The sequence below is a fragment of the Chionomys nivalis genome, chromosome 3, assembly GCF_950005125.1.
Source record: "Chionomys nivalis chromosome 3, mChiNiv1.1, whole genome shotgun sequence".
NCBI lineage: Eukaryota > Metazoa > Chordata > Mammalia > Rodentia > Cricetidae > Chionomys > Chionomys nivalis.
Window position 1 is genome coordinate 121,044,870 of NC_080088.1, and position 20,768 is coordinate 121,065,637.

At 48.7% G+C, this 20,768-nt stretch overlaps 1 protein-coding gene across 4 annotated transcripts in view; it reads right to left on the reverse strand.

The window, feature by feature from the left end:
- Ube3b (ubiquitin protein ligase E3B) overlaps positions 1-20,768 on the reverse strand; it is a 54,884-nt gene that overhangs the window by 22,665 nt on the left and 11,451 nt on the right. For all 4 annotated transcript variants that reach the window (XM_057764251.1, XM_057764249.1, XM_057764252.1 and 1 more), the window contains 11 exons: positions 19,654-19,739; positions 18,527-18,609; positions 11,598-11,703; positions 11,202-11,322; positions 10,253-10,430; positions 8,695-8,858; positions 6,879-7,046; positions 3,417-3,588; positions 1,813-1,931; positions 1,226-1,340; positions 462-561 (listed from right to left, as the gene is read on the reverse strand). In XM_057764251.1, the coding sequence (XP_057620234.1) occupies positions 462-561; positions 1,226-1,340; positions 1,813-1,931; positions 3,417-3,588; positions 6,879-7,046; positions 8,695-8,858; positions 10,253-10,430; positions 11,202-11,322; positions 11,598-11,703; positions 18,527-18,609; positions 19,654-19,739 (1,412 nt within the window). The remainder of the gene's footprint in view (positions 1-461; positions 562-1,225; positions 1,341-1,812; positions 1,932-3,416; positions 3,589-6,878; positions 7,047-8,694; positions 8,859-10,252; positions 10,431-11,201; positions 11,323-11,597; positions 11,704-18,526; positions 18,610-19,653; positions 19,740-20,768) is intronic.

The following is a 20,768-nucleotide window of genomic DNA, read 5'->3' on the forward strand; positions in this document are numbered from 1 at the left end:
TTTGAAAGTTACTTTAAATCTCACGCAGTGAATCTAAAACTTCATATAATGATCTTATGTAAAACCTAAACTGAAATCCAAGTAATGAGAAAATGCATCAACGGGAGATTGTTGACAATTTGTTTTTTAATTAAAATTATTTCTCACTTTAAGAAAATCAACTAATTACATGTGCTTGTGTGGGTACCTGCCTTGTTGCTGTGTGGAGGTCAGAGGGTAATCTGTTAAGGTTAATGCTTTCCTTCCACCGTGTGTAGAGCCATCTCTTGACCCCTGAGGGTTCCATTGCACACAGCTCGCATTACCTGACTTCAAACCACCTACGCTGTCTTAGCACAAGCTGCCCGAGTAAGACAGCCCACCACTGCATGTGAGGGATGAATGACACCCACAGACATTTCCAATCACAGTGGCGAGGAGCCACAAACAACACGGGGACAGAAGGTACCGAGTCAACTCACGTTCTTGTGAGGAACGACATGGGGGATGTGCTGCAGGATCAGCTGAGCCCTCCTGCGGTCCTTGTCAAGTTCCTGGAAGAGCACCCAAGGCTTGAGATCCCTTCAGGAGACAGACAGATGTGATTACCAAAACCAGAAAAGTCTTTCTAGTGCAGGGCTGGCAATGCAGGGCATGTGGCCAAGTGTGGCTGTCACCTACTTTTGGAAATCTTATGGGAATACAGCCACACCTGTTGAAGCTTATGTGCATGGTCTGTGGCTGTCTTGGTGGCACCACAGCGGAGGGAGCGGCTAGGGCCGAGGCTGTCTGGCCCACAGAGCCCTGCGCGGCAGAGTTTGCGAGGCCCTGCTCTGTTGTCAGAACTACAACCATTTCCTGAGATTCCACAGGTCACTGACAGAAATGCAGATATGCTCTTGAGTTTAGTTTCTGTCTCAGGGCTCCCCAGCCCACCTTCCCAAACCTGGAAGCAGTTTTTACTCAGGTAATTCTGTTGATAATGTAACTATCAGATCAGCTGGGAGATGAGACAGCTGCTGAGAGTGACCTGGCTTTATCACCATCAACTGACTGGAGTGACACTGGAGGAAGAGAAGGGACTGCTACGTGACACACCCAGACAGGTGCTTCACAGACAAATGGACAGGGTGCAAGAGAAGAGGCAGCTTCTCACCCTAAGTACAAATGCCGAGCAGCTGGGCACCTAGGCTGCAGGCATGACTGAGGACCCAGGCTTCCCAGCCCTGCCCTACCCCGTGCTCACTTTCGCAGCCAGTGGTCCTCAGGAGCAAAGCGCCTTCTGCAGTCTCGCTCATACAGCACCATCAGCCACCCGTGGACGGACTGGAACAGCTCCAAGGTCTCACCCTTGGCGTTCTCTGTATAGCAGACAGGAGGGGTCAGAGTTGGTGGGCAGTGCTCAGCATGGCAGGCCTGAGCTCTGGCACTCGCTTCAGTGGGACCACAGGCTCTCAGGAGCGTTCTAAACGCCCCTAGGTATCTTTCAGGGAAGTCACCCATGTTGCATTCCAAGAATGCACCATCCAAAGGCCCTTTTCTCTAAGGAGCTTTGGACTGAACAGCAGGAACTGGTACAAGCTCCATCCCCATGGAAACCAAAGTGTAGATGTAAAGGGCATTTCAGTGCAGAGCTCATCACTAGTAAAAACCCCAAGTGCACAGCCTGAAGGAGCCAGCAGAGAGACCTCTGCAACCACGCTATCTCATGAGTGCACCCAGCCATGTGAAGACAGGCATTCTCTACCACCTTTAAAGCCGAGACACCTGCAGCTAAGGGTACAGACTGGCTGCCTGAGTAGCACCAAAGAACGGGGGTGACCTTCGCCTTACCTACGATTCCGTCCCAGATCATCTTAAACACGAAGGAATTGAGAAAAGAGGAGATGGTGACTAGTTCTTCCAGCTTGAATGAGATTTGTTCTTCATACACTTCAATGTCATCGAGGATGCTACACGGGGCAGAAAACTGTTCAGAATTTTCCATTGAAAAACGGAAACAAATGAGACTTAGCTGTCTTCTAGACAAAACAAACAAGGTGAAGAGAGCACTGGCTTTTCAAGGCACGTCCTGCACGGCTTGCAGACAAAATGGCATGATGTCTAAGATCGGCCTCAGAGAAAGCGGGGCGGGGAGACGGGGGACGACACTACTGGCTGTTTAAGTGAAGCAAGTTGGCCATGAGCTAAGGATAGCTCTTGAGGGCCTGCTAATCTTCTCTACCTTCTGTTTATACTTGAAATTGTTCAGAGTAGGATGACAGACAGAACAGTAAGTTCTACTCAGAGCCTTTTCCGTGGAAGCCTGACACATTCTCCACCATACCTCATCCGTGCCTGACCATAAAGGAGTCTTGAGTCGGTCGCAGCACTGTGAAACCAGATCCCATGTCTCGGAGAGAGACCACTAGTCACTAGTGACAACAGTGAGCAAGTGAATGTTTGAAAGAATGTATGAGTGGATAGATGGATGGATGGATGCATGGATGGATGCATGGATGGATGGACATGACACAGCTCAACTGAAAATGTACGGGACTCTCTCCACGTGCTTTAGAATACAGCTCAGTCCTGGGTTAGCCTTGTCTCATCCATTAGTGTACTTATCCTGGTCAGTAGACCCCTTCCTTTAGGGCACCTAGTCAGCTAGCTACATGTCCTGAACCCTCTTGATATAAGATCTTCTAGTCTATAAGGCGCTGCCTGAGGTCCGGTCTAGATCTTTGGAGAGAGTGGAAGACAGCAGCAAATGCAGAAGGGAACACGAGGATTCTTGCAAATGTCCCAGGCTGCCTGACCGCGTTCTAAACAATGCCTTCTCTTAGTTACTCTGTGTGGTAAGTGACGTTGCCTCCATCCCACCAATGAGGAAAGAGTGGCTCAGCGAGGTCAACTCGACTTGTCTAGAGTCAGCTTGAGGACTGGGCGGTAAGCACCGATTATCTCCTGTAATCCCTAAGGCGTCCCTACGCAAGCCTCAGAGCTGGGTGCTGGAGTTACTTCATCTATAGATGAGGAAACTGGTGTCTCAGTAAACTCTGAGTCTGGAGTTTTCCTGTAATTACCTAGAGTGAATAAATGGCTGAGATATGGTTTGAACACATCTTCAGAGATCGCAGAGGCACAGCTGCTGCTCTGGAAGTACCTAGCAACTGCTGAATACCTGGCACATGCCACCTGCTTTGTGAATACGGTCTGTTTTTTGTGGTGGGAGATGCAAAGGGCTATGGGTTCTTGCCATGTTGACCAGGCTGGCCTGGAATTTTTGCACTCAAGAGATTTCTCCTAAGTAGCTGCCATTACAGGCGTGCATCAACACGCCCAGTTCTTGGCCAGTTCTTAGAATGGCCTGCCACATGGGTGTGGTTACTCACTTCCCCACATTGTTGATGGCCCCACTGAGTCCTAGTCAGAGCATTCAGCCCCCATCAACATACGTGATGAGATGCCGGGAACAATCACAGAACAGCATCAGCATGGCCAGGAGCTGCTTGGACTCTCCAGTGTCATTGTTCAGGCATTCCAAGAAGAGCTTTAACCCTCCATGGGGCCCCAGCTCACAGATAAATGCCCACAGCTTGGGCAGCAGGTCATCAAGGTACGTAAGGCCTGGAAAAGGAGAGAAACCCAAGCTTCAGGTGGAGACTTCAGCTGGTCTGCTATTTCTTTCTTTCCATTGGAAAAGCACAACACTTAAAGCAGTGTGTGAGAGACGGGCCAACAGGAAAAGCCTTTCCACCCTAAGGGTCACAGCAGCAGGGGCAGCTGACCCTGGGTAAGGATGCCCACAAGCGAGACTCCACAGTGCAAAGCTCCTGAGCACACCCGCCCACAAAGCCCAGCGCAGCTCTGCCTTATAAGAGGAGTTGAAGCGTAGCGAGGCTCAGAGAGAACCAGGGTCTGTCTGACACAGTAGCCATGTTTTAAGTCAGGAAACCTGCTGTGGGATGTGTTTCTGCATGCTGTGAATATATCTTATTACCATTGGTTAATAAAGAAGCTGATTTGGCCAATAGCCAGGCAGACAAGAGTCAGGTGGGAAATTTAAACAGATTCAGGGAGAAAAAGGGCAGAGTCAGGAAGATGACAGCAGCTGCCGGAGAAGCAAGGTGTGAGGTAACAAGTCACAAGCCCTGCAGTAAAATACAAACTAATAGAAATGGGTTAATTTAAGTTGTAAGAACTAGTTAATAAGCCGGGCGGTGGTGGCGCACGCCTTTAATCCCAGCACTCGGGAGGCAGAGGCAGGCGGATCTCTGTGAGTTCGAGACCAGCCTGGTCTACAAGAGCTAGTTCCAGGACAGGCTCCAAAACCACAGAGAAACCCTGTCTCGAAAAACAAAACAAAAAAAACAAAACAAAACAAAAAAAAGAGAACTAGTTAATACTAAGCCTGAGCTAATAGGCCAAATAGTTTTTAATATTAAGCCTCAGAGTGGTTATTCGGGAACTGGTGGGTGGGACAGACACCCCAGTTACAGAAAGCAGCTAAGGTCAGGCATCTGTTGTTAAAAGCTTGAGACAAGTCAATTGATCAGGGTTTAACTGAGCGAAGAATGACTGCACACTGGCAGCACTCAGAGTGCAGCTTCCAGGCCAGCAGGCAGTGTGCATCCCAGCCTGGCACTTCCTTTATTGAACTAGTCTGGTCAGCTGGCTGCGTTGAGTACCTGAGGCTTGCTGCCATGGCTCTGACTCAATTACTTGTCATGGAAGAATTCACACAGGTCAGCTGTTTTCTTGGTCTTCATTGTAAGTAAGAACAGGCCAGGTTTACCTGGACACTGTTACTACACTCAGAGCAGACACAGGAATGAAGGAATTGAATGGATTTGGCTGTGTTCCAACAGAAGAGTATCTGTGACGGTGACAGGCTGGCTTGGTCTACGGGCAGACCCCTGCCTTGAGCAATCTCACAGGCTCACCTGCATTTGGATGAGCTCCCTCCTACCTGCTGCTACACTGAAACCAGGAAAGCAGTGAACGGCTGCAGCAGAGACACCCCAAAATGAACCCTTGGAGCAAGCAACAGGTGCAATGGGAACCTTCTAATCTGCTTCCCAGGGATTACAGGGCCTGGACACACAGGCTATAGACTGGCATACCTCTGGCCAATGCTGTGGCAGAGATCAGGAAAGCCTGGGTCAAGGCTCCAGAGTGATAGCTAAGATGTCCCAGAGAGCAGCAGGTCTGCACTGGACCTGATTCCTCTCAGTGGGGAAGGCACTCTCAGAATTAGTCTCAAGTGAAGCCTGTCTGGGTAAGACGTGCTGCCTGCGGGGGGACTCTGGGAGACTCCCTCAGTGCTACTTAAGGATGCTGACAGGTGAACTGATGACCCGTGAGGAGGCAAAGAGACTCTAAGGTGGATGCCGCTTGCTTCCTGTCCAGCATGCTGGCTACACAGGGGCTCATGTGTATGCAAATCATATACACTGAAGAATTCAAAGCCTTACAATTTAAAAACACATAAAGAAACAGAGTAATCCTACACTGCACTGGGCAAAGATAAAATATCTTACTGAATACAAGAAGAAAGCAACTGCCCGTGTGACACACACAGGGGACAAAAGGCCCACAGGTGGTCGCAGGGCTACGTGCTGTGGGCATACAAGGGTGCAGTACGGTCGCACTGCTGTTGATCAGGCCAGCTCTGCAACTGTCTTAAGATTACAGCGAAAGAACGAACTCCATAGCACTTTTATCACAAAGGTGTGAGCCAAGAGACTCATTTTCAGCTTCCGCACAGAAGAATGAGTTTTGTTGTGAGTTCACCTTAAAGAGACAGGTGGTAACCTCAAAATCCTCTCCCGCAAGAACCTCTCAGGTCCCTCAGGTCCTGGGGGCTGTAAATGCCAGGCAGCTCCTGCCCTGTTTTCCTCCCACTAGTTTCTTCTGGGGAGCCGCCCAAGGCCAACCTTGCTTCCGGCTCAGCGGTGAGGCCGCAGAGGGGCTCAGGCCACACAGGCGGTGTCACCCTAGTCCTCATGCCCCAATACCATGTGCCCGTGAGAACTACAGATGCACCTTTCAAATGCACACGGAGCCACCTGCTTCTTCTTCATCTCTTGTGCTACCAGTGGGGACGACCTGGCATTACTCTGCCACAAAGAGCAAGTCTCAGTCGGGGTGGCATCGATGACACCAGACTACCTTCCACAAAGAACTGTGTGGTCCTCAACAGCTGCTGCTGTGAACTGCTGTCTCCCTGACTCTGGACTATAGGCCTGGGACAGAGACCCTGGCATCCTCAGTGCCCCGCACAGACAAGATGCCGACTACCTGGAGTGAACACACAGGAGTAAACACAGAGCCAGTAGCAGTCAAAGATTTAAAAACACATATACGCAGCTGCCTTTAGCCTTTCCTGAAGCAAACGGCTTCCCAGTTAGAGATGTCCACTTATACTCAGAAAATCAGTTCATACCAACAATGCCTGGGCTGCCCCTTAAGAGCTCCTGACCCCCAATTCTGTCCTTACAGAAGAGATTTTCTTGCTCAGCTAAAAGAAAATGTGGGGCATATCCACATGATGAGCATCATGTAGCCAATAAAAATGAGGTTTCTGAAGAACTGACATGATAAATGCTTATGGGTGATGAGCAGAAAAGGGTAGGATGAGATGTGTCTGTCTGAGCACACCTATACTGCGTGTGAGCACACCGGGCACAGGTGGGCATCACTGGGAGGTGATGGTGTAAGGCTGTTTACAGTCTTCTTCCTGTCTCTTATCATTGTGTTCTACTCAGAAAGGAACTTAAAAAAGTTGGTCTTTGTAATTAAAGAGCTCGCAAGGGGAACAAGATGGCAGTGTCACGATGAGCTGGCGTGAGCCGTTAGAGGCTCACCAATCTCTAACCCTCGGAAAACTGCCTGTCCACTACGGAAGCGGGTCTGACCTGTGAGGATCTGCAGGCGGATCTGCGTGAGAGTCGCCAACGAGGTCTGGTAGAGCACACAGATGCTGCAGACCTTCTGCACCTCGGCGGAGTCGACGCGCCGGCCCCCGACAGGCCTGAGAATGTTCCGAACCGAAGCCGACTTCTGAAACGCACGCTTGAGGAGACCTGGCACGGAGGGAAGAAGACGCTCAGCAGAAATTCAGCCAGCTGCCAGCTCCCACCTGTCGAGGAAAAGCATGGCAAGAACCCTAGTCACGGCAGGGGTGGCAGGGCTGTAGCACAGTCCAATGTGTTCCTTTGGGATGAACTGGGGAAAAGCTAGCACTGGGCTTTTGGTGAAGCCCGGAGACCCATTCAGATCACCACAGTGCTGGTCAGCACAAGGCAGCCAGGTTCAGCTCTCGTGGCATTCTCTGACTGTGTCACAGAACTTTATGAAGACATGGGGGAATGTTGAGGACGATATTAGAGGAGGAGGGAGCAGGGGCCGGGCCCAGGCGCTGTGTATGTGTTCTGGAGGCCTCATGTCCTGGCTGAATGGCATTCTGCTTCTGCCTTCGGCTTTCCTGTCCATAGGCAGAAGAAGTGATGTGCGTGGAGCCCACACTCACCACCACCTACCAGCAGCAGAACCGTCATTTATCCTCTGAGGACCTGACTTTGCAAACTCCATTTTAAAGAAGGGGCTTCATCTTAAGTCATATAATGAGCTGGGGGGTGGGTGATCTCAGCTCCAGAAATGTGCTGCCATAGCAGAATTGGAACAGATAACCTAAAAATGGCCAATTAAGAAGATAGGGAGCAGGGCCATAAAATTTCACGAGGCCCAGATGTTCTTGGGAGGCATCCTGTTCTTGAAGATCCCTTGTCAGTAATTATAGCTCTTTGTTAGGTTTTCTTTCTTTCTTTTTTTTTTTTTTAAGATTTATTTATTTATTATGTATACAGTATTCTCAGTACTCTGCCTGCAAGCCAGAAGAGGGCACCAGACCTCAATACAGATGATTGTGAGCCACCATGTGGTTGCCGGGAATTGAACTCAGGACCTTTGGAAGAGCAGGCGGTGCTCTTAACCACTGAGCCATCTCTTTGTTAGGTTTTCATGCCCAAAAACTGACCATTGGGTTCAGAAATTACATTATCCTATGTGCCCCTCACCCAATCCCAAGACGACAGGACTTGAACTACCCTGATTACGGCATTTCCCCTTTAAAAGATTGCCCCTTCCCTCACCCACTGCATTGGGTGGTGGAGGTGTGGTCCAAACTCGAGTTTGAATATTATTAAAAACCCTTATGTAACCTGGCTCTGTGAATTTATTTGGGGACATAGCGGGGCAGGCAGAAATCCCAGGTCACATGCTGGTCACATTTCCTTACCTGTGCTCACAGCAGAATGAGAAAGCTTTCTTTCTTCAGTGCCCACCTCTACCCTGGAGTGCTCCTGAGGTGCCAGCCTGGCCTATGCCTCAGTGGCTCCTTGTGTGGAGATTTATAACTAAACTAAAAACCCTTAAAGTCCCCTACAAAACGGACTTTCTGCTCCTCCCTGACAGAAAAAAAGGGTCCACAAAACCCTTTTACCTTTGGCTATCGGGAAGGTTGTAGACAAGCTGAAGCTCAGAGACAGCAGAGCGACCCCCTGAGCATGCTCTGCCTCACTCTATCTCACAGGCTCTTATTTCTAACCTATGACCTGTCACTGACTTAAGCAGCCTGCAGATGGTAGTGGGAGGGGTGAGTGACCCACAGGCGGTGAGGCATTCACACAGTAAGGAGCAGGAGCTGCCTTCTGGCTGAGCATAGCCACTCACTCTTCACTGGAAGCACATTCTGTGGGGATGATGGCTGCGCAGGAGCTGGCTCCGGGTGCTCCAGCAGCTTCTTGCTGAGGATGTCAGAGAAGAAAATGCGGATGAGAGGCACTCCCCATAGGAACTGCAGCTGTTTGGTGATCAGGTACATGGACTCATTGAGGCTAGGACAGAGCAGGAGACGGGAGTGTCAGTGCCACCCACTGTCCGCCAGGGAGAGCCCACTCTCGTCCCAGGTGGCTTCCATACAGGAGACAAAGTAAATACGGACAGAGCTGGCAAGTCACTCGCCTGCAATCCCAGCACTCAGGAGACTGGAATGTTGAAAGTTAGACACTAATTTGAGTTGCATAATGAGCTTCTGTCTAAAAACCAACAGACAAACAGGGAAGAAGAAACTGCCACTGAGGGGCTGGGTCTGTACAGGCATCCCGCCTGCATCTGCCTGTCACTCCAGCCGCCTCCCACGCTGTCTCCTACGCTGCCATCAGCAACTGCACTTCTCTTGCACTCAGCCAGTCCAACGCCTAAGAAAGCACCAGACTCCAGGGTCTCCTTGCCTTAGGGGCACCTCTCCACTCAGGCTGCATTCCCAGACCATCCCAACTCCTAGAATCCATCAAGACCCTAAGCTGGCTCCTACCATCTTGTGGGGACAGCCACAACCCACTGGGCACAAGCCAGGCCGTGGTGTGCAGCATCAAGACATGAAGACAACCCCATCAGGACCCAGAGTGCTCTCGGAGACGTGGGGCCATCACCTTACATTTCAGATGAGGAAATGGGTGAGGAGCAGAGAAGAGCTTCAGTAAAGAAGGCAAGGTGTGCCTAGTGCACGGGCCCTTGCTCCCCAGGTGAGGTGTCACAAGAAGTGTCTTCCTGGGGCAATGTCTTTTAATGTCTGGATGGGTCTCAAGGATGTTCCTCGGGTACCCGACAGAGACCAGTGGGATATCGGAGATGCCTCAGCCTGGTGCCATCCTAGGGCACACACTTCTGTCAGGTGGCTGCCTGCCTTCGCCTCTGCTCTTCCACTCTTGCGGTTCTAATGATTCTGAGTCTATAAGACGCTCATATTCCACTGTGTGGAAAGGCCAGCGGGACTGTTACCCCTTTGAATCATTTGCCCTGTCTCAGTGTCTCTGAGGCATGGCTGCCTCGTAATCAATGAAAGTGATACTGGAGAAGATGGACACGGTTCATCATTTACTAATTTAAAAAAAAGTGAAAAACCATGATGTCATCTCTACACATTAAAACTATCAATGAAGGGAAAGGATGAAAGGCCAATTGCCCAGATTATTTGCATAAGAGGATTTTGGGTGGTTTAATGTTCTCTTGGCTCTGGGGATTGAGCCCAGAGCCTTGTACCTGCTAGGCAAGCCCTCCACCAGTGAGATAATGTATCTATATTATATAATAAGTGCCTATTACTTCTATAGCAAAACAAAACCACGAAAGCTGGAAGGCGAGAACAGGAGGGAGGGAGGGAGGGAGGGAGGGAGGGAGGGAGGGAGGGAGGGAGGGAGGACGAGCGAAAAGCTTTCTCCAAACATACCCATAGTCCACAGACTGGGAAAACCAGCCAAGCACAGGATGCCAGTGGGTGAGGTTAGACTTCTTCTGGGACACGTACTTCTGGCAGTAGCACAGCATCTGCGTGAGCAAGCTCACAAACCCATCTGTTTCTTCCTCTAACACCTTGGGGTTGAGGGAGCCCAAGTGGAGGATGTTGCCTATGAAGAGAGAAGGCTGAACGCGATGCCAGACAGATGTGCGGGGTCTCGCAGCCCTGCTCTCTGCCCGAGGCTCAGGTGGCTGTTACTCAGCAAGGAGAATGTATGCGAATGATTTCAGCCAGCGCCAGGGGCTGAAGGAACCAAGCTGACTTGACTTGAAATCCCAGCGTGGTCACAGATGAGCGACACAGCTCTCAATCCAGCCTGAAATCACATCCTTGGCTGTAAGGCAGGAGTAGCGATGCCCACGCTCTCTACAGCTACTATAGGGGAGATTGGACTGCCAGGCACACAGAGGGACACTCAGCATGGCATTTTAATGCGTCAGTAACACTTAAAAACCAGGAGGAACATTAAGATGTAGCATTAGCTATATGTCCTGGGAGATGGCTGTATTCAGTATTTACCGAAGTACTCTCCCCTTGGGGTCCAGTCCTAGACACAAGAGCTATAACTAAGGCTATCTTGAGTTTGACTGGTCTTAGGAGTGCCAATCTCTAAGAACAGCTCTATCAGAGAAAAAATTGATCCACCCACAATGTACCAAAGACACTGTAACAGAGACACCACTCTGATCTGAGCCCCTCCCTTTCAGGGAAGAACTCTGCAGCCAACTAACCATACAGCGTCCACTGAGTACCATTCTACATGAGATTCTATCTGTTCATCATCTGCACTACGGAGATGAGCCTGGTTTTATATACTTAACAAAACATGTAGGCTTCCCCCATGGCCATAACCAACCCAAACCCCACCTCCTAGACTCACCCATCAGACACAGAGTACGGCAGCCTTCTAGACTTTCACAAGCATCGCGGCACCGGTCACTGTCTCTTAGAAAGACGATGAATTTGCGAAGCATGTCGTGGGATTCTAAAACACTGAGACGCTGAAAGTCATGGCAGATAGTTAACATGGGGTCGGGCAGGCACTCCTGAAAAGCGTGGGCCTGGCACCGCTCACTACTCCTCACTCAGGCAGAACACTGCTTTCAAGTGTTAGGGAGATGGAGGGTGACAGCAGGAATCTGATTTTTCTGGCTACTAACAGAAACATGTCTACACCAGCGACTGGAAAAACTGGGGGAAGGAGTGGGAATCAGCAGAGGAACAGTCTTGCTTTTGAGTCTAGCAAACAAACCAGAGACAGAAGTGGCAGGCTCACCTCAGGGGTCACTGTGCTGAGATGAGTCATGAGAGCAGGTACCGACATGATGTGGATGACAAACGGTCGCATCAGATTGTCTGAGAACTGCGCAGCAACTACAGGGCTAGGCAGAAAGGGCAGATAAGTGGGTGAGTACAAACGACGGGGTGACGGGGGGATACATGGACAGACACACTTTATGCAGAGTTTACCACAGCCTGATAGTAACATTTAAAGTATACACATAAGATATAAAATATAAAAGTACAAAATAACCTGAAAAACAGAGGAAGAAGGTGAACAACATGCTTTTCTGGGCAACGTGAACATGGGGAACGGCCCCTTCCTTCTGTTTCCTGTGCTATCTGGGATTTACAATAAGCATGCATTATCCCGTAAGAACGACCCAGGGTGGGCATGGCAGCCATACAAGTAGCTCCAGCACAGGGAGACTGAGGCAGAAGAATCACACTCAAGGCTAACCAGGGCTATATATGAGGCCCAGTCTCAAAACACTGAGGGCAAGGGTGTAGCCCAGTGGCAGGGCACTCGTCCAGCACACCATGGCTCAAGCACAGAAAACAAAACAAAAGCACCAAAAAGATAGTGACACTTATATCTCACAGCATCTACAAAAGTTAACTCAGAATAATTTTATAACTAAAATCATCATATTTGTAGAAAAAAAAACCAGACATCTTTGGGCCCTGGAGTTAGATAAAGATTTCTCAGATATGGCACTAAGAGTGTAAGTACAAAGAAAAGTAACTAATTGTACAACATCGAAGCCAGTACGGTGTGTGATCACACACCCTACCCAGAAGGCAGAGAGGTGAGCACCAAGTGGAAGAGTCTGTAGACCTCGTCAACTACCAGGAAGAAAGCTTGCATCTGGAGAGCAGAAAGAACTAACTCAGTAGTAGACAACCCAATCTGAAGATGGCTGAACAGCCATATAGGTAGTGCATGCCTGTAGTCCCACCGAGGAAGGCAGGGAAAGGAAGAGCAAGGGTTTGGGGCTAGCCCAGGCTACATTGTTTAACACTATGTTCAAACCAAAGAACAAAACCAGGGCAGGGAGATAGCCAAAAGAACTCAACTGACATCTCTCTGAAAGAGACATGAATGGTTAATAAACACTTGAAAACATGGCTGTCACCAGCTTCCAGGGACTACTAATGCCAATGACCGTGAGGCCGTGAGACTGCACTTCATACTCACGAAGCAGCTGGTAAGGCTGGGGAGAACCTGGCGCCTGCATCCCCACCAGCTGCTAGTGGGAATGAATGCTCTGGAAAACAGCAGGGTGGTTTCTCGCCAATGTTAAGTGTCCATGACCATGTTATTTCACTCCTAGAGAACTGGAAACACATCCTACACACAAACTCATACAGAAGTGATTGTGGCACACAACATCCCATCCAGTTTGTTCGCACAGTAGTGTTGGGCCATAAACAGGTGCTGGATCACTGAAGAGATGAGCTGAAAACACTGTGCAAATAAAATACACTACTAACAACAGAACACATGGTGTCTGACCCCACTCAGGCGCGCTGTCCAGAACAGGCCAACTCAAAGGAGATGAACTGTTCTGCAGGACTCGGGAGAGAACAAATGAGGGCAACTGCTAGCGGGCAGGTTCCTTCTAGGGCAAGGAAAGCACTCCAGAATTGAACACTCCCGATCACGGCACTGCTCTATGGATACACCAACTGCCACCATGGAACTGACACTTCAAAAATGGGTGAGGCACACATGTGAACTACACCTTAGTAAGTAGGATTTGGGGCTAGGGACATAGCTCAGTGGTAGCATACTTGCCTAACATACATGGGGTTCAATTCCCAGGGCCAGGAAACAGACCAAACACCAGAAGCTGCAAGTGGGTCACTTCTGGTGCTGTGACTACAGCCCAGCAGAGAGCAATGCAGGCCAGGGCTGACTCGGCTTCGGTTCCAGGTCACAGTCCATTGTTCTGGGGAAGGCACTCACACGCGTGCACACCTGTTCAGACAAGCTTCTCAGACACTGAAACAGTGCCTTCAATACTCAGGGTCTTCCTACATCAGTTAGCAATCAAGACACCCCCACCCATATGCCCCCTGGCTAATCTGGTCTAGAGAATTCCTTGCATGGTGTCTCTAGTCTTGGGTATTTGGATATTGGTCCCCAGTGGGTGGCACTGTTACGGTAGGTTAAGGATGTGTGGCCTTGCTGGAGGAAGAACATCACAGTGTGGGGGGAGGTTTGAGGTTTCAGAAGCCATTTCATCACTGACAAATTCATTATCTTTTTGTGTGTGTGCTTGAGTTAAAGATATGAGTTCCCAGCTTCCCGCTCCAGCTTCCCTGACGTGCTGGTGACACAGTCTTCTCCCGGATCTGCAAGGTCATCTTACCCCAGCAACAGAAAGTGAGTCCAGCCCCATTAAGACTCTCTTGCCAGGTGACTCAGTGGGGTCAGGTTGACGGTGAAGACTAACCAGCACAGAAGCCATGCAGGCAACAATGGAAAAGAATGACACTGACAAGAAGCAAGTGACTAGTCAGGTGGCAGTGGCGCACGCCTTTAGTCTCAGCACTCAGGAGAGAGGAGGAAGATCTCTGTGAGTTCAAGACCAGCCTGATCTACAGGGTGAGTTCCAGGACAGTCAGGGCTACAAAGAGAAACCCTGTCTTGAAAAACAAAACAAACAAACAAAAGAAAAACAAAAAACAAAAGCAAATGATGACTCCTCCCAGCTTACCCTAGCACAATACTGGAGTCTATGTGGTAATGTACTCTGAAGAGGGCCATTATGGGGATAAGAAAAAATTTTAAGACTGAAATTTTATGCTAATCATTTGGCCACCCAAGCTAATATCATTGGTTTCAGTTGAGTGAAAGAAAAGAAATCCAGTTCTACAGTTTAGAAGGGGGCTTAAAACAGCATGGCACAGCTCCCTCAACAGCAAAGGCACAAGAGAGTGGCGGTGAAACCATGGACACTTTCTGCGGGCACCTGGAGATTTCAGCCTGGGATATGCTTCCCAGGACTCAGCCGGACCTAGGTCAGTAAAGTCAGGTAGAATGCCACACACGGGCACAGAGGACAGCCCTACATATATGTGCGCTTCCCATCTGCCAGTGAGATGACAGTCAGCAGAGCCTTTCTCTGGCTTCCTTGCTCTCAGACCTCAGGTAATGAGTTGGCTGTCCACATAAATGTGGTGTTTCCTGTGTAGTGAAGAAGGCTAGACAACCATCTCATTAGATGCTGAAAAAGCCTGTGACAAAATACATCACCCCTTCATGATAAAGGTCTTAGAGAGAACAGAGATACAAGGAACATACCTAAACATAATAAAGACAATATACAGCAAGCCAACAGCCAACATCAAACTGAAGAGAAACTCCCAGTGATCCCACAGAAATCAGGAACAAGACAAGGTTGTCCACTCTTTCCATATCTATTCAATATAGTTCTTGAGGTCCTAGCTAGAGCAATAAGACACCAAAAAGAGATCAAGGGGATACAAATCGGAAAAGAAAAAGTCAAACTCTCACTATTGGCTGATAAGATGATAGTTTACATAAGTTACCCCAAAAATTCTACCAAGGAACTTTTACAACTCATAAACACTTTCAGTAATGTAGGATACAAGATTAACTCAAGAAAAATCAGTAGCCCTCCTTTACACAGATGATACATGGGCTGAGAAAGAAATCAGAGAAACATCAACCTTCACAATAGCCACAAATAACATAAAATATCTAGGAGTAACTCTAACCAAACAAGTGGAAGACCTGTGTGACAAGAACTTTAAATCTTTGAAGAAAGAAATTGAAGAAGACACCAGAAAGTGGAAAGATCTCCCATGCTCTTGAGTAGGCAGAATTAACATAGTAAAAATGGCAATCTTACCAAAAGCAATCTACAGATTCAATGCAATGCCCATCAAAATCCCAGCAAAAATCTTCACAGACCTCAAAAGAACAACACTCAACTTCATATGGGGAAGCAAAAAATCCATGATAGCCAAAACAATCCTGCACAATAAAAGAACTTCTGGAGGCATCACAATCCCTGACTTCAAACTCTACTACAGAGCTACAGTACTGAAAACAGCCTGGTATTAGCATAAAAACAGACAGGAGAACAATGGAACTGAACTGAAGACCTGTTAATCCACATACCTATGAACACCTGATTTTTGACAAAGAAGCAAAAAAATATCAAATGGAAAAAATAAAGCATATTCAACAGATGGAGTTGGCATAACTGGATACATACATGTAGAAGAATGAAAATAGATTCATATCTATCGCCATGCACAAAACTCAAGCCCAAATGAACCAAAGACCTCAACATAAAACCAAATACATTGAACCCCATAGAAGAGAAAGTGGGAAGTACACTTGAACGCATTGGCACAAGAGATCACTTCCTAAATATAGCCCCAGAAGCACAAACACTGAGAAAAACAATTAATAGATGGGACCTCCTGAAACTGAAAAGCTTCTGTAAAACAAAGGACACGGTCAACAAGACAAAACGACAGCTTACAGAATGGGAAAAGATCTTGACTAACCCCAAATCAGACAGAGGTCTGATTTCCAAAATATACAAAGAACTCAAAAAATTGGACACCAAAAGATCACATAATCCAATAAAAAAAAAAAAAAAAGGAGTACAGATCTAAACAGAGAACTCTCAACAGAGGAATCTAAAATGGCTGAAAGACACTGAAGGAAAATGTTTAGCATACTTAGTCATCAGAGAAATGCAAATCAAAACAACTCTGGGCTTCCATCTTACACCTGTAAGAATGGCCAAGATCAAATGATGACAACTTATGCTGGAGAGGTTGTGGGAAAAGGGAACACTCCTGCATTGCTCGTGGGAATGTGAGCTGGTACATCCCCTTTGGATGTCAGTGTGGCGATTTCTCAGAAAATTAGGAAACAACCTTCCTCAAGACCCAGTAATACCACTTTTGGGTATATATCCAAAGGATGCTCAATCGTGCCACAAGGACATGGACTCAACAAAATTTATTTTATCAATATCAATAAAGTAAATTCCTTGCTTTAAAAAAATGAATAAAAGTTAAATAGGACAGAATAAAAAAGGGTAGACATGGCAAAGAATTCACAACGCAACCAGGTTGGGGATGGTGACAGGCAACACAGGAACCGCAACTACTGAGCACATAGCTACACACGTGCGCCAGGAGAGCCTCAGGGAACAGCACAAGGTTGGGAGGGTCCCCTGTGCCATTTCCTCAAATGTGTATTGCTCTTAGGATCCAAGTGTGTCCACTGTGCAAGCAGACACGGAGAATAAAGTTCCAAGTGTGGGCTCCAGAGTCTGAGTGGGCTTAATGCCTGGCCTGACCTCTCCCCGCTGTGACACTGAATGTTCTGACCTCTCAGGGCTTTAGCTTCCTTTCCTATAAAATGGAGATAAGAGAAGATGTGAAGAATCCATGAGTGAGTCTAAGAAACCCAGAAGAATGCATGGTTTGTGATTTCCAGCTATGTGCACAAAGGATTTAGCGGTCATGTTCAAGTACAACATATCTTCCTGGATTGCTACTATATTCCTGACAATGGTGATGTCTTTTTTATTTTATTTACTATTACAGTGCATGTGTACACACACATGTGTGGGGGTGCCAGCTGAGGGCTGGGGTCAGAGGACAATTTTGTGGTGTCTTCTTCCATCCACCTTTATGAGGATTAGGCTCACCCAGGTGTGCGCCTTTCCCTTGGAGCTATCTTGCCAACCCTGATGCTGCTCAATTATCTGCAGACTCAGAGGGAGAAAAGGCTGTGGAGAAGGCTGGCCTTAAGGAGAAGTCAGTAGAATGCTCCACAGAGTTTACATTTGTTTCGTGCTGTTTTCTGAGGCAGGGGCTAAGGTATCCCAGGCTGGCCTCCGTGTAGTCATGGGTGACTTTCAACTTCTAATCTTTTGCCTCTGCCTCCTTACAGGCAAGCACCACAGTACCGATGTCTGTGGTCCTGGGGATCAAACCCAGGGTCTTCCAGCCCAGCCAACTGGGCTGATGGTAGCGATGGAAAACTCTTGAGCCTAGACTACCTGTCGTCTTCGCTGAGCTCATCCTCCCACTGCAGGAACAGGAGTTGTGACAGAGGCCGAATGGTCCACGGAGCTGGGACTGTTTACTTTTCGGCCCTTTACAGATGATCACCAACACAGGCTTGGCAGAGTCACCATGCAAAGAGGCTCCATAGGACACGACACCCAGGATAAGAATAGACACACCCGCCATGCAAACACAGGGTAGGGGACTCTATGCCCAGACATCTGACCAAGGAAATGGAAGGGGCTTTGTGAGACCCACAGGCCTCAGAGTGCTCAGCACTGGGGGCTGTGCCAAGCATCCATTGGCAGAGGCGGAGGCTGCGCATCCTGAGCTAACTCGACAGTGGGGCTCTTTCCTTCAGGGCCAGTTACCAACCTCTCTCCATGTATGTATGTGATCTCTCAACAAACTGTGAATACTCTAGAGCAGTTAGGAATGCAGCTTTTCCCACTGGGCAGTTCTCTAAGGACACCTCATGTCTATACATTTACACACTATATCAACAAAGTGCGGGTGAATACCACATGCACACACCACACGCTCACACACTCTCTGCTGCTCCAAGGCCAGCATCTCCCGTCTGTGTTTCCAACCCTGTTCTCTCAGGACCTTCCCCCTGCCCTAGGCTGGGCCTCCTTCTTTTACTCTTAGGGACTCAAAAGGAAGAATAACTCCATACAGTTACCTAATTCACTGCAAATCACTGCCCTAATATAACATGGCAAAAGATCCATTGTTGAAGGTTGAGGGACAGCATCAATTGTTGCAGAAATGGCACTCTGACGAGGATGAACACTTACAGATTCTGACAAGGTGGGTGAGCAAGGGGCACCAGTCTCACAGCTGGCGTCTTACCGTAATGCCAGAGAGAAGGTCGCTGTTAAAGTGCCCGTGGACAGACAGGGCCGGGGTCTGGCCAGGCCGCGGGTCAGCAGTACCTGAAAAGAACGTTCAAGCTGTCAGCCTGAGCAGCGAGCATAGCCGTTTGTCCACTCAGAAGAGGGGCTTGGCGGTGGTAGCGCATGCTTTAATCCCAGCACTCGGAGGCAGAGGCAGGAAGATCTCTGAGGTTGAGGCCAGCCTGGTCTACACAACAGGTTACACAGCAGACCCCACCTCAAACAAAACAAAGAGGAAGTGGAAAGGTAACAGGAACACTTGAGATAAACCGCTCACAAAGAAGGGAGCTGCTGAGTGTGGAGGGCCCTTCCGCTCATCACTACTATGCTTCAGCATAATACTGTAATGTCCTCTCCATGCACCTAAGCTAAGGAACAGCTAATAACAGCTAAGGAAATGAGTGTCTGCGGGTGGGGTGCAGTGCCCCCCGCAGTCTTGGCTTCCCAGGAGGCTGAGGCACTCACGTCTTGGGGGTTGAGGTTGGCTTGGGCAGCACAGTAATCCTCAAACAGTGAGTTTTAAAAAAGCCACGTGAAATGTGACTTAAGCTTAACTCCTCCTCGTTGCAGTCAAGGATAACAGTCACCATGACACGTTCTGCAGACTCGCTACCACCATGCTGTGGAGATGTGCAACTGAACTGGGAGACGGACCATCCCAGCATCAGGAAGAAGGAAGGGTCGCATCAACATTCCTTCTAAAGCCTGGAAAGTCCACAGCATCTCAGGAGCAACCTACTCTGCCCACTCTCCGGCCTGAGAACTGGCATCGCGTACGGAACTGACAGATGCCATCTGAGGATGCTGAGTTAGAAACGCATGGCCCCCTCCACCAAGGAGGGGCCTCCTACCACGGCCTCACTGTCAGTCAAGACTCTGGGCTGCCCTCGAATCCATTTGCTACAACATTCTTGGGGCTGAGTGCCACTGTCCTCCCTACAAAACCACAGTGACCTGAGTGAGGGATGAAAAGGACACTGTGTACTCAACTCTCCCTGCAAGGGAGGACACAAGGCACATGTGAACCCACAGGAAACTCAAGTTCAGGCACTGCAGGGACACATTGGGGATGGGGTCACAGACCTGTAACACAGAGTAAAATCCACGCTGGTTGAGATGGCCCATTATATTTGCACAAATGTGGTTCAGGGCTGGTCGAAAGCTCTCACCTAAATGAAGGAAACAGCGTGAGAAGGCAATCTCTTGCCACAATGTGAGCAATTTATGCAGGACAGAGGAGGGGCTGAATGAGAAATGCCCCAGCAACTGGACACTGTCCTCAGCAGGTGATGCTGACTGGAAAGCTGTGAAGTAGGAATTTGCTGGAGGAAGCGCGTCACAGGGTGTGTGTGTGGGTACGGCTTTGAGATTTCATAGCCTTGCCCTGCTCTCTGTCCCTGCTTCCTGGTACAAGATGAGCCCACTCTGGTTCCCCACTGACATCTCTAGCTCCTGCTGCCCACCTTTTCCCCGCCCCAACAGTCAGGCAAAAGGGAACCCCTTTCTTCTCTAAAGTGCTTTTATCATGTGTTTTAGCAGAGCTACAGACAAGCATCTGACACAAAGTCCGGAGTCAAGACCCCAAGGGAAGAGACATTCTGCCTATGCTCTTCGTCCCTTAGAGCCCTGGGAGGCCCATTCTCACAGGTTTGGCTCAAGTGTGTTACTTAATGGGTCGATCATCTGACCCCTAGCCAGAAACACTGCTGGTCCTGCCTCCTCTGCCTACCAGGACCTGTATGCCCAGCAGGGCTCAGAATTTAATAGCTTTGGGACCCTTCCTGAGTCCAGAAAAAAATGCATAAAACCAACACTTCTTGCTTGCTCAAGGTGTAGGATTTGCATGGAACAGAATTTTCCATGAATTTTAGATCACCAGCTGACAACTTCCAGCACCTGGTACAACATAACTGCTTTGGAGAGAGGCTGCAACACACTGAGAACCTATGCATTCCTACAGGGGCAAGTTCTTCCATGTATGTCCAGTCTGCAGCTGGTGACTCCCAGGCTGTGGATGCTGCTTCTGCTTGGTAGCTATCAACTCAGCAGACTCCAGCTCTCAAGCACTGCCCACCACTCTATCTCCAGTGACACCACAGGGCTTGGCATGTATGAGGCTACATGCTGAGTGACTGTGTCCAACACTGGGAAGGAGGAAACTCTTCACTGAGATTTTATGGGCAAAATAGTATTATTAT